At 42.5% G+C, this 13,328-nt stretch overlaps 1 protein-coding gene across 1 annotated transcript in view; it reads left to right on the forward strand.

Annotated features, from left to right (window-relative positions):
• Positions 1–2,305: 2,305 nt before the first annotated feature.
• The window catches only part of onecut2 (one cut homeobox 2), a 28,539-nt gene continuing 17,516 nt past the window's right edge, over positions 2,306–13,328 (forward strand). Inside the window, exon 1 of the mRNA XM_070850897.1 lies at positions 2,306–3,515. Coding sequence (XP_070706998.1) covers positions 2,306–3,515 — 1,210 coding nt within the window. The remainder of the gene's footprint in view (positions 3,516–13,328) is intronic.

The following is a 13,328-nucleotide window of genomic DNA, read 5'->3' on the forward strand; positions in this document are numbered from 1 at the left end:
CATCATGTTACGTCATATCACGAGATGTTGGTTCATTCCATGTCTTGTCATGTTATGTCAGGGCACTTCATACACATGATCAGATGGTGTTTCATCTCAGGCCATAGAGTGTCATCATGTCATGATATAATGTGCTGCATGGTGAGTCCTGTCTTCGTACACATTCTGTCGTGTCACGTTAGGGTCACACGGTGACTATGTCATGTGATATCAGATTTATTCACTATCCTCAACCCCTGGGTCACCTGCTCACAAACAGGCCCACGTCCTCCACAAACTGGGGACAAAAATCCATGAATGTAAAAAAATTCCATAAATTAATCAATGAAATAATTTCATTTCAAGTGGCATGTGTTATTGTTAAGTGAAATCTGGCAGCAGTCTGGGCTGGTGATTTTCAGTCTTAAATGAGTTTTCAAGACGAACCAGTGATGTAATTACGTTGTATTTTTATAATCAAACCTTGAAGACAATGGCAAAACAAACAAAAACCTTTAGGGAAGCTGGTGCTTTGGAAAGAAAAGGGAAAGGAGAATTTCCTCAGTGTTGCGAGGGGGTTCTGTCGTCTATCACATCAGCTCTGGGTTTATCATGCGTTATTTCCTGTCACCTTACTTTATCTCAACAATCAGAGGCAGCAGGTGATGAGATGAGAGCTGAGATGAGATCAAATTTTAATGTTCCCTGTGGGCAAATTGCTTCTTTGCAGCAGCAGCAGAGGGAACGAGCCAGCATCCTCAGCTTGCTGCAAAATATCCACTGATTAAATCATGTTTTGCCTGTTTCACATACACGACAGTGAATATGGCTATCTGCGAGATGTAAAGGTACATCACTGGCTCCAAGCACAGACATGCTGAATGCTTTCAGCCGCCTGCCCTTTCTGTGTAAAGACTGAATTAACTTTACATTTATTCCCTGTGACCTCATAGGCAGACTGGACATTTTCCATCACGTGTTTCTGCTCAGCCTGACTTTAACATACAGCACACTGACAAATCCCTAATTCACAGAATACTCATGATTATTGTGATTTTTTTTTTTAAGTGGCTTTTCAATATTGTTTTCCACATTTGCTTTGAATGTTTTATTGTCTTTCCTTTTTGTTTTTGCTTGATTGTTTTATTTATTGAAGTATCAATATTATATTACAAAAAACAAAATTACAGTGGGGTAACTTGAATGAATTTGGATGAGGAACCTTGAACACCTTGGAGTGTGCACCATAAATCTCTCTATTAAACATTAAAGTAATAGCAGAGAGGCCAAGCTCATCACTTGGTACATTTAGTCGCTGCTCCGAGGCTTTCGATCATTTCACGATTTTCATCAGCTGATGGAATTTGTCCAGTTGACATGAAAATGTTGATGCTGAAATATCCATATTTTGGAGCACTTCTGTCCATGTTTTCTTAAAAACAATTAGGCAAACTCCATGTTGCGTTAAAGAATCGTGTGCTGAAGTGGAAGCCTTACAACAGCTACTAAATGGACCTTGTGGTGAAATTGTTCCCTTAGTGTCATAGAAGTATCATGTCATACATCACATCATATAAAAGTGAGTGTTTTCTTCTCAAGCCAAGGTTAAAGGACTCACTGAGGTGAATATCTGGTGACACGTGATCATTAATGACTTTAGTTATTTTAATGTGCATTTCCAATACAGGGAGAACACATGATAAGTTATATAACAAAATATGATGCCTTTTATCCTGCAAACAGGTCACTGTAGTAATCTTAGCATCAATTCATAAAAGTACTCTTCAATATTAATCATTCTTTTAGATCCCGCCCAGAGCAGCTTCAAGTACACACCACTTTATAAGCCAAAGACGCCGATTGGCCCAAGGGTCGTCCACCCCGCCCTCCATATCCCTCTTAGCCTCTTTGATTGGCCCGCTGCACCGTCAATCAAATGGGTGACGCCCTTCTGTCCGAGCCCGCTCCCTCCCCTCCTCCTCCGCAGCAGGGTGGGTTGAGCGGTCGGCTAGGGGACCGTGGACAGCTCCCGTCTGAGGAGCAGAGCAACGCAGGAGGAGGAGAGGGCTGGATATGGGGGAGCCACCGCACAGGCCCGTATGATCGAGATAAAAACACTTTTTTTGTGCACACACCGGGGAAGATACACAAAGACACCGAGCTGGAGAGGCCGTAGGAGGACGGGGGAACAACCGAGGAAGTGGACGAAAAGGGGGAGTACAGATACTGACCCATCCCGGCGCATCAGGGAGAGAAGCAGGGAGAGAAAGGAGGAGAAGAAGGAGAGATAATTCCGCTCGACCCGATGGACTGAGAGGACAGATGAATGAAGACTGCCTACACTAACGCCTATAGATGCCTGGCCAAGGACCTGGACGCGTACGCCATGAACACGGACATGACAATGGACGGCATTGGCAGCCTGCATGGGGGGGTGGCGGTGAGCTCCATGGTCCCTGATGCGGAGCTGATGAGCGGCCACAGCCCGCACCACGGCCGCGGGAGTTCGGCGGGGGGACACGGGGCGGCGGCGGCAGCGGCAGCCACCCTGCGGATACACCAGGACCTGGCTGCCGCCGCCGCTTCCTCCCGCTCGGCCATGGTGACCGGTATGGCCACGATACTGGACGGCAGCGGGGAGTATCGGCCGGAGCTGTCCCTGCCGCTGCACCACGCCATGAGCGTGCCCTGCGACACGTCCTCTCCCGGGATGGGGATGAGCGGCACCTACACCACCTTAACCCCGCTGCAGCCGCTGCCCCCCATCTCCACCGTGTCGGACAAGTTTCACCACCATCACCACCACCACCACCACCAGCGGCTCTCCGGGAACGTGAGCGGGAGCTTCACCCTGATGCGCGACGACCGGGGGTTACCGGGCATGAACAACCTCTATAGCCCCTACCACAAGGACCACATGTCCGGGATGGGTCAGAGCCTGTCCCCGGTGCTGGGCAACGGCTTGGGCTCCATACACAACACCCAGCAGGGTCTCCACAATTACGGCACCACGACGCACGGAGGCCACGACAAGACGCTGAACTTCGACGCGCACCACACCGCCTCCATGCTGGCCAGAGGGGACCACCACCAGCACCGAGGCCTCGGTGGCCCGGCGGCCGGGATGATGTCGCACCTGAACGGGATGCACCACCCGGGACACCCGGCCGTATCCTCGGCGGGCCACAACCCCCACACCCACCTCCAGTCCCCATCCCACGGGCCCGTGATGGCTTCCACCAGGGAAAGACCGCCCTCCTCCTCGGGGACGCAGGGGGTGAACAGCTCGGGGCAGCTGGAGGAAATCAACACCAAGGAGGTCGCGCAGAGGATCACGGCGGAGCTGAAGAGGTACAGCATCCCCCAGGCCATCTTCGCCCAGAGGGTGCTGTGCCGCTCCCAGGGGACCCTGTCCGACCTCCTGAGGAACCCCAAACCCTGGAGTAAACTTAAGTCAGGCCGGGAGACCTTCAGGAGGATGTGGAAGTGGCTGCAGGAGCCCGAGTTTCAGAGGATGTCGGCCCTCAGACTGGCAGGTAAGAACGGAAAGAAAAGGAAATGTGATGTCGTGGTGCTGTTTGGTTTGCTCCATGCGTCGGGACAAATGTAGAATTTAAATATTCCCCTTAAAAAATCCAAAAGTCTTTCCCCACAATGCTGTTCTGACTTTTCTATTTGCTGGCTTTGTTTTGGTGTTTCCTCGTGTCTCCTCTCCAGCACAGCACTCCAGTGTAGAGGACTGGAGTTTGTTTAGAATCACTGGTGTTGTGATTACCATTATTGATCAATAACAAAAAGGGATCGATGAGAAATGACAAGGTCACGGGATTTCCCTCCAGCAGTCGCCTCTCTCTCTGCTCTAGCCCTCATGTTATTTCCCTGTCCCTGCATGTCACTTCATTATTCTGCTCTAAATTATGGCGTCCAAATAAAATACCCTTTCAAGAAAAAGGAAGACAGAGGAAAAGATGAAAAAGCAAAAATTCAATCAACATATCTGACTGAGTGTATTTGCTGAAGCTTAATTACATCAGGGGCTGACATGTTCCTCCTCAGTGTTATTCAGCTGGTGCTGCTACTGTCAGCAGCCTGTTAAATGCTTGTTGTATTCCTCTGCTGCTGGCAGGGAGAGGGGTGTGAGAAGGCATTCAGAGCAGACAGAGAAGGTCGGAAGACGGTTTGTGTTTGATTGTGAGGAGCCTGAAGTGATCAGACGGCTGAGACATAAACATGAGGGTTCGCAGCATCAGTGGGTCTGGTGCCCCCTCTAGTGAGGAACCTGGTTTCTGTCCCAGTGACCGGCCTCTATTGTCTGCGGGGGACAGCAGCAGCAGCAGCAGCAGGGACTGAGCAGAATAAAAAGGATCAGGTGGCTTTTAGAGATCTCGCTGAGAGTGGATTATATTCAGTTTTTTAGGAATCTGCAACATAAACACAGTTTGATGTTGGATTCAGTTTGTCTGTGGGAGTTTGATCATATTTAATGTATTTAGCAGAGGGGTCTAGTAAACCTCATTTTAAAAAAATCCCATAGCATAATTGAATTTCACATGGAAAAGAAAAATCACAAGTATTTGAAGTCACCTGAATAATGTTGGAGAGACTGGTTGGGGTGATGAGCTTTAGCTTGTTTATTGAGATTTGCATCTCCAGAAAATCTTAACTCGGTACAAAATCCATTGAGTTTGCTCAGTTTCACTGTTTAACACGTCAGGGGTTCTTTATCCAGTTTCGCCTTCATCAAATATTTGTAGCTATAAATACATTAAAAATGAAAGAAACATAGAAATAGAAATATATTTAGTAGCTCAGATAATATATGAAAATAGAAGGGAGGAGGGGAGCGAGCACACATGGAGGTGTCTGACACAGAGATGAATGTATGCCTTGGAAGTGGTGAAAGAAAGTGACTGTTTTTAGAGGAAGAACTAAAGGAAATTCAAATTCACCAACACATGGAGATGCACTGTGTTCACTGGACAGCGTCAGATGTCACCTCTCCTATCTCATGAACTTTTAAATCCATTCTTTATTTGCTTTAGGATCAGTATCCAAATACCTATTGCAGTACGCTTAATGCTGACAAATAGTGACCAATAGTAAGCGTCCACGAGTTACGCCACGAGAGTTACAAGCCACCGTGTTAAGTTGTGAAATGTTGTATTTTTAAAGCAGCTGGACGTTGCTTCACTATCAGTACGTTTTTACTGCGGCATGCGTCAATACTCCTCAGCAAAACGATGAAATCTGTCCAAAAACATTTATTAGAATATCACACACTGGATTGTGTTGTATGAATTTTTCAGAATCAACTTTATTTGACTCTGGTCTTCTTAACATACAAATGTAGGTATAGATATGGTAGAACTGAGCTATCAAAGCTGGAAGACAAGGAGACACACATATAGCTATTATGTAAAGACAAGAGATATACATATATTACCAATTATATAAAGACATACAGCAGGCTACACAGATTCTATTATTGCTGAGAGAGTGTGTGGCAGTGTGTGGTATGCTGGAATAAATATTATATGTTACTTTTCCATCCTATCCTTGTTTGATAATATCCAGGTGTTGTACTAAAGGATTTAATGCTCTGGTACGTGTTGCACAATTTCTGCTTTTACTTTGCCTGAAAATTTAGTGATTTAATTATTTATTATGAAATCATCACAGTCATGAAGCTGAACACAAGGCTCTTTCTTTCATCTGGGTTTTCAGTTTACATTCTGGAGATACAGAGTTTTATTGGACAGAGTTCTACTGTAAATATAATGTAGAGTGGAACTTTAGGGTCTGTTACAGTAAAACATTTTTACTGCAACCTTTAAAATATCATACAGAACCTGAAGTGTGTTTGTATTTTCCACTGAAGTCACAACAAAGACTTTTTATCTTCTGCAGTTGTTTCTGATATTCCAGGACTCCCTGGATACTCATTGAGTTATCCTGGTGAAATCAAGTGCTCTGAAATATAAAATCTCTTTAGCACCGGGATGCACAATGTGTTATTTCAATTCTGCTTTTATCATATGTGTGTGTCTTCTTTAGAATAAAACACATGCCACATTCTTAACAAAATATACATGTCGAAATGTCAAGATACAGAAATGACAAATATAAAATGACACAAAAACACGATACAAAAGTACTTTTAAATGCATTGTGTGGAGTTTGCTGTGTACAATGCCATCTCTAAAATATATTGTGCCTTATTTCAAATGACTATAATAATTTTAACAGTTTTTTCCAAAGTGTTCTGGTTAAGTTGACTTCATTTAGTTTATTTTTCCCTGTGAAGATACACTAGGTTTTCTATTGAGTATTAAATCTTAAATCATTCCATATATGCCACTATTTAAAATTTTACATATTCCACATATTTACATATTATTTTACAATATCCCAAAATAGACCTAATGTGTCTCCACTGTTAAAATTCACTGAATTAAACAAACAGTGCTTTTTTTTCTTTTCTGCAATTAATAATATTTTCATATTATTTACGGTATCTCTACACTATTCTTATATTATACCTTTAAGATCTCAGTATTTTTGTGGTGCTTTTATAGTGAGATTCTACCATATCCTCAAATTATATATCTGTCATGGTTTCATCTGACACGTCCTGGTCTAGTCTCTGATATTTAGTGGCTGCATCATATTACAATGTTTGGTCTGTTCAGTATCCTTTTAAATGGTTTTCTGAGATGTATTGTGGTTGTTTTTGAAACGAGGAAGAGGAGGCATTATTTTTTGGTATGCTATGATCGTTGCGGACTAGACTCTCATAAAGAAAGAGCACTGCGAAAAGGTGGTGTTTTCAATGAATGGAGATCCAAACATCCCCGTGTGGACAGCAGATTCTTTAAGGCTTAATTGGAAATTTGCATTTAATTAGGCTAAATGTGTGTACATGCTAATGAGACTATCTCTGCACGATTCGACTGTTGTTTCATTATGGGTTCTTTGTTTTCAAGGCTGGTATTTGAAGATGCTGGTTAGTAGGAAACGGCCTGAGTGACAGTGGCTGGAGGTGGAGGACAGCAGGGGAGCGTTCATGTGATCTGAGCTTCCTTGTATGTTGTAAAATGTCAGTGGACAGACACTCTCTGAGGAGCTTCGTACTTATATTGCTGTCTGATGAGCTGCACTCTGATAATAAAAACCCTCTGCTGGGTATGCCTGACGCTGTTTTCTTTTTCAAAGTGTCCACCGTCCAGCCTGAAATCAACATCAGCGTTGGGCATTCACTAGGAGTTTATGTGACTAGTGCCAGTGAGTTACAATAGTTACAGTGCAGATACCAAAATGATTGCACGACATATTGCCTCTATGTAGTTGAAGCAGCAGAGGTGAAGCGTGTGTGGGGTTTTTCTGTGTACTTGCGAGGTCTGCGCTGCCGGTGGAAGGGTTCGTGACACCTAAGTACAGACAGTGTATGCATATAGGACTGACTTAAAGTAACATACAGTGCCCAGGTCCATCACCATGATGGAATGTGTCACCTCATTCATGAGCTTTAAAGATTCAGGAAATAATGGACCTTTGTAGAGCCAAGGAATAAGATTTATCAGACTTTAGCTCCACAGGTAATACTGTACTTATTCTGATCATTCGTTGTTATTGTTGGTCTATTGTTATCGTTATGACCGGCTTTATTTTCATTATTTTCCTTTTCTTTTCATATTCTGGTTAATTTTTGTAAATTCTTCAGTTTTTCTCTGATAATCTGAAACAGGACAGTTTTGACTTACTGCAAAACAAAATAGCTGGAGGAACATCACCCTCACACACACACACACATAAATCCAAAAGAAACTTCTCCTCATAAGCTTAAAAGGTGACTAGTTTGCATCTTTTTTTAACACTGGTCAAGTAAGTAGTAATATCACGCAGCTAAGTGAAATAATTGAGGTTTCGTTACACAGCAGCCAAAAAATGTAACGTTGCAGTTACAGGCAGGTTCCATTGATCTCATAACAATTGCATCTGTTGCAACCATTACATATGACATGTCATATATGACTGTTGAAGAGCACCAGCGACAGGCGTAGCTGAAAATCATTATCAAGGTAACAATAATAAACACGTGAAATCACTGCAGTTTGATTAGGTTTAAGCACCAAAACTACACGGATAGCTTTAGGTGCCAAAGCTACTTGGTTAGGTTAGGAAAAGATCATGGATCAGGTTACGCTTGACGACCTTGTCCCATTTTACACTACGTCACCTGACTTCTGCCACCTACTGTGTGACAAAATTTGTGTGTCCACTGTGACAAACGATCGAAATTGACTTCCAAGTGGCATTGTCTCCATGGTGCCGGCATTTAATTTTAACACATTACATGCAACCATGTGCCAGATTGACATATTGTATGTTAAGTGTAAAAAACGTGTACTTGTCCTCCTGTGGTTTCACATCCAGGTTTTTACGGCAGAAACATGCATACGAGTCTCGTCTTGTGAAGATACTCTTTACAGTATCCTCTTAAGACCCGAGCTCTTGTTTGATACGCATTTTTTTATTTCTCCTTGCTATTTGGGCTTATTGGACTCTGATAAGTATAAAACCTAAGCATCATCTTTTTACATGGTGTAGTTTTAGAGAAAAATTATGTCCACATATGTGGACAATCGGTCTTAATTTCCAGAAAACACAATAAAGTCACCTAACCCTAACCCTGAACATAGCAGTTTTTTTTCCTGACTGCTTTTGCACGTATTTATAACACATACAAAACATATTTTGAACATGTTTTGAAAATCACGGTGCAAAAAACAATATGAAATATCAACAATTTTGCCCACATACATGTCCACTACATATATGTAGTTATTACATCGAGTAACATTTCGCTCATGTCATCGCACTTTCCGCACTCCACAACGACTTTAAAATCACTGTAGAAACAGAGGGAGGTTCACTTCCTTGATCAGCAGCACTACAGGCGACCAATAGAGCTGGGGTCAAAAGTCACACTGAGACAATAGATGGAGCAAATATTCCCCTGACCCTGAGACAAGCACGCAGGAGAGAGAGGAGCAGCATGCAGGGGGAAGAATGAAATGAGAGAGCTGGGACACAAGGTTATTTTTAGTGTTTTTCTCACTGTTACACCATCCACATTCATGTTCTGAAACAAACATGCCAAGAAAATTATGTATAAAATGATATATAGATAATATATCATTTTCAATAGATGATATTTAGAAAATAATTAATAATGAAATATCCTAAATCTAATTCCTTGGTTCTTTTAGGTTATCTCTTTCCATTTACTTCCTCTCCTAATTTTATAAAGCAAAAATGCCTCTACACTCTATAGTTCCAGCTACCTGATCTTAAGAATTTGCTTCTTTTTCTCTGTATTTTATAATAGTAAACAGATTATTTACTAAATAATGCTTGGTGTAGCCCAGAGAGTCTTGTAGTTAGTGCACAGCAGGCATTAAAGACATTAATTTTCTATATAGACCAGTAAAATAAAACATTAGCAGTTTTTGTTAGATTTCTGGCACAGAGCATGTGGTATCGTCTGCATAAAAGGGGAAAGACAAATTAAAATGATGAATTAAAAGGCACCAGTGGTAGCATATAAAAGTAACTAAATGGGGACAACATTTCTCAATTCATTCATAGTATTAAATATGTATCACAATAAGATACAATCCAAGCCTACTATTCGTGGGAATTCGTTCCATGGTTTGGGCTATAGGCCCCTTATGCCTGGTTCCAGACTTCTAACTCATTGTTTACATCTCTTTTTCAGTGACTCAGAAAGTCAGTCTGTTAATATGCTCTTCAGAGTTTTTTTAATAGGAGAGAACAATTACCCAATCAGAGTTTATAGGTGGGATTCAGAATACAGGTGTTAGCTAGCTACAGCCATCAAAAATAGCGACACAACTGACACAAAGATAGCAATAAGGGTGGATGATTTGTTGTCTGCTTCTTCTCTCCTTCTACCTCATTTTGGGTCTTTTTCTTTCTCTCGCCATCTCTCTCCTCCCGTGGACCTGCCTCTCTCTCTGTCTTTTGGGGGAAGGTATTATGTGATTGTCGGGGGAATTGAACACAAGAGCAGAGGCAGCAGCAGCCCGATGAATTATTGATGGGAATCTCGGCGTGACCCGCCTCGGTCTGCTCACTTCACTTCTTCTTCACCTCGCAGCCGGGTTAACCAGGCAAAATGGAGGGAGGGAGAGAGAGAGAGAGAGAGAGAGAGAAAGAGAGAGAGAGAGAGGGGAGGAGTCCATTGTTTGGTTGGAGGAAGCTGCCTGCCTGTAACCCCAAGTGAATTATGGATGAAAAGACGACGTTCAAATCAGTGTTAGAATAGAATAGCTGATATAAAGTATAAACCTTAAGCACTCTAATAGTACATGGTTTATTCAGTATTATATATGTTTCAACACATTAAGTTCAAATTGCCTCTACTTTGCTGTTTTTTGACCGCTGTTAATTAACCGTCAGAGAATCAACACTTCCTACAGATGTTTCTACCAGAGAGGCATTATGTAATTTGAACTGCTGGAGAGCTTTTCATTGTACTGAAAGAGAACGTGGCTCATTGATGTTTGTAATAGTTTTTTTTTTACAACAATGGAACTCTATGGCACAGAGGAATCAGATATATCAGGTATACACACTGTACATGTTAGTAGGATCAATTCATTGCTGGTTTTGGTCTTCTCATAGGGATTGTTGACAGTAAGAGAAAAGAAAGAACCACCAGAGTTATTCTACTGTATAATGTCCACTTAGCGCCAAACTATGCAGAAAATCAGAATGATTGACCTTAAATATTTTCCATTTTATGTATCTGGCTGCAAGCTGATACAGTGCATTATTTATGAGCCAACATAGATTACCAGCAGTTACTGTGTGTGTGTGTGTGTGTGTGTGTGTGTGTGTGTGTGTGTGTGTGTGTGTGTGTGTGTGTGTGTGTTTGGTCTTACAGTTTCAGACTGTGGGAATACAGTTTGTGTCCGTTTTCAGGGTTTCTGTTCTGACCTCCTGCATATTCACAGGCTGCAATTGATCTGTAATAATGGATTTCTTGCTGCTTAGAGGAGACTTTTGATGTTTGTGTGTCAGCACAGAAGATTTGACAGAAACTGTTATCTCGGTCCTGTCCTGTCAATAGCAGTTTTGTAAGCTGGACAATAAGACCTGACAAGCGCTACTGCATATGTGAAAGAAGCTGCATGAAGCCTTTTGTGTCTTCAGAGGGAACTGTGCGAAATCTGATAAATGTCCTCATGTGATGCCACCTGAGTCACAGCCAGTTGGGTCTGAAGACTAGAAGTTTGAAAATAAAATAAAAAATCTACACAACTGATGTTTGTTTGTAACTGACAAACCTCCTATTATGTCAGTTAGGCTTGATGACTTGTAGTTGCAGGCCATCAACTACAACATAGAAGACTAACCCTAACTTCCAGCTGGTATTAACATGCAATCTGTATCTGGATATCTGATCTGAATCAGAAAAAAAACATGTTTTATATGAGTGTAAATGCACATTTATTATTCACTTGCTTATATTTGTAAAGCAGAATGTGATTGGATTGTCCAGACCACGTCTAATGATGGCCTTCTGAGCAGATCTCAGCCAGGTGTAAATGATCTGTACTGTCTGACAGTAATCTGCACATGGGGAAAGGTCGCCTGACTCGGCCACTTCCTGCTGTCTCGATCTGCCTGTTGAAAGGACACAACCCCTTCTTTGGCAAAAGAAGTAAAGCCCATACAGCGACATCATTTGGGAGACAGCCAGGGAAATGCTACAACATTAAAGACTAAGGGTCCCATGACTGATAAGGGTAGCTGAGCTAGCACTAATGCTAGCCAGCTTCTTCCACGGCTCTGATTGCCATTTTACAGTGCCATTTGTGAGGAGGCTCATCATATTCATTCAGCATAGCACCCAGCTCTTTATCAGATCTGCAATCTCCATCCAGTAAACATCAGCCTTGTGTTCAAACTCTCCACAACCTTCACTGGAGCTCCTAATAAGAAAATCAGAGGAATAGTGTAGTGATTTTTTGTTAAGACTGTCCACACCAATTACGGTGGCCTGGCGCTGTTGGAGCAGTAGAAGTATTGCCGGGGCCAACTGAGCGGCTCGGGTTCAGAGTAGAAAATGGTCCTGTCGCCGCTTTATTGCGGCGGTCAAATCAAACGTGACACCTGGACTCTGAGCTCATCGAGGCTGGGCACTCAGAGAATACACACCACACACACACAATCAGTCAGAGCTGCATGATGCGACACACACACATGCAGGTAGGAAGCCGCAGGCAGGACAAGAAAGCACCTCTGTTTCATGCTCAAAGGACCATATCAGTTTTTTTCTCTTACACATTCGAAAGCAGTGGTAATGGTGGTAATATTTCACCACAGTAGTGTTAAAAACTTTGTGTCCTCTAAGAGACTAAACATGCTAAAAGTAATTTCTCTCCTTCCACTCAAACCATCAACATTTTGCGTGTTTGCTGAATTGTATGCTCTCATAATGACAAAGTTTTCATGACTTCCAAGGAATCAATGAATTGGAAGCATACCCGTTCCAAATGGAAGTGCACTGTAGCATGCACAGAAAGGGCTCTGTAACCTGTAGAAAAGGGCCACAGGTGCTAACCTAGAAGGTAACATGGCTAACTGTTAAAAATGCAAAATGCAGACAGAATGCAAAGCCTTTAAAGGAAGAGCCACCATCTGTCTCAGGAAGATTGGCTGACTAATGGTTGGCTTTTTGCATGTGAGATGCTCTTTCACATGTGATAACTTCACATATGGGCTCGTGTGGTTTTCCTACAGGACCCTCTTGATTTGATGATGATGCATAGCAAGGGGTGTATCCTGCAAACAATAAAAAGTGTTCAGATCCAGTCTGTATTTACTGATGGTGTCAGAATGTCAGGTCTAAGCAATATTGTAGACTTGTAGCAGTTTTAGGTTGAACGTGACCTAGACCAGAGGTGGACAAGAGAATCATCGTGCTGCATTTAGTGGACGTACAGAGCAATGGCTGATCATTTGTCTACTATGTGTCTCTCACCTTATGCAGGGTTCATTTATTCATGTTTATATGAGGCACTTAGAGCGCCTTTAATTCGACTGAGCCAACTGAATGCCACTCCCCAATTCTATCGATTCCTCTCTGTCGGTGTTGGTTTGTTTTCTCTGGTTTTTATATCTTCCTTTTAAATAGTCTTTTCCCGCTCTTTCTGTGTGTGCTCCCCTGTTTCCTTCATCTCATTGTCCCTCCCTCCCTCAGGTTCATTAGTATTGGTGTCACAGTGTGGCTGAAATAACTCTGTCCGGAGGCGTAATGA

This window comes from Pempheris klunzingeri, chromosome 19 (genome assembly GCF_042242105.1).
Source record: "Pempheris klunzingeri isolate RE-2024b chromosome 19, fPemKlu1.hap1, whole genome shotgun sequence".
Lineage (NCBI taxonomy): Eukaryota > Metazoa > Chordata > Actinopteri > Acropomatiformes > Pempheridae > Pempheris > Pempheris klunzingeri.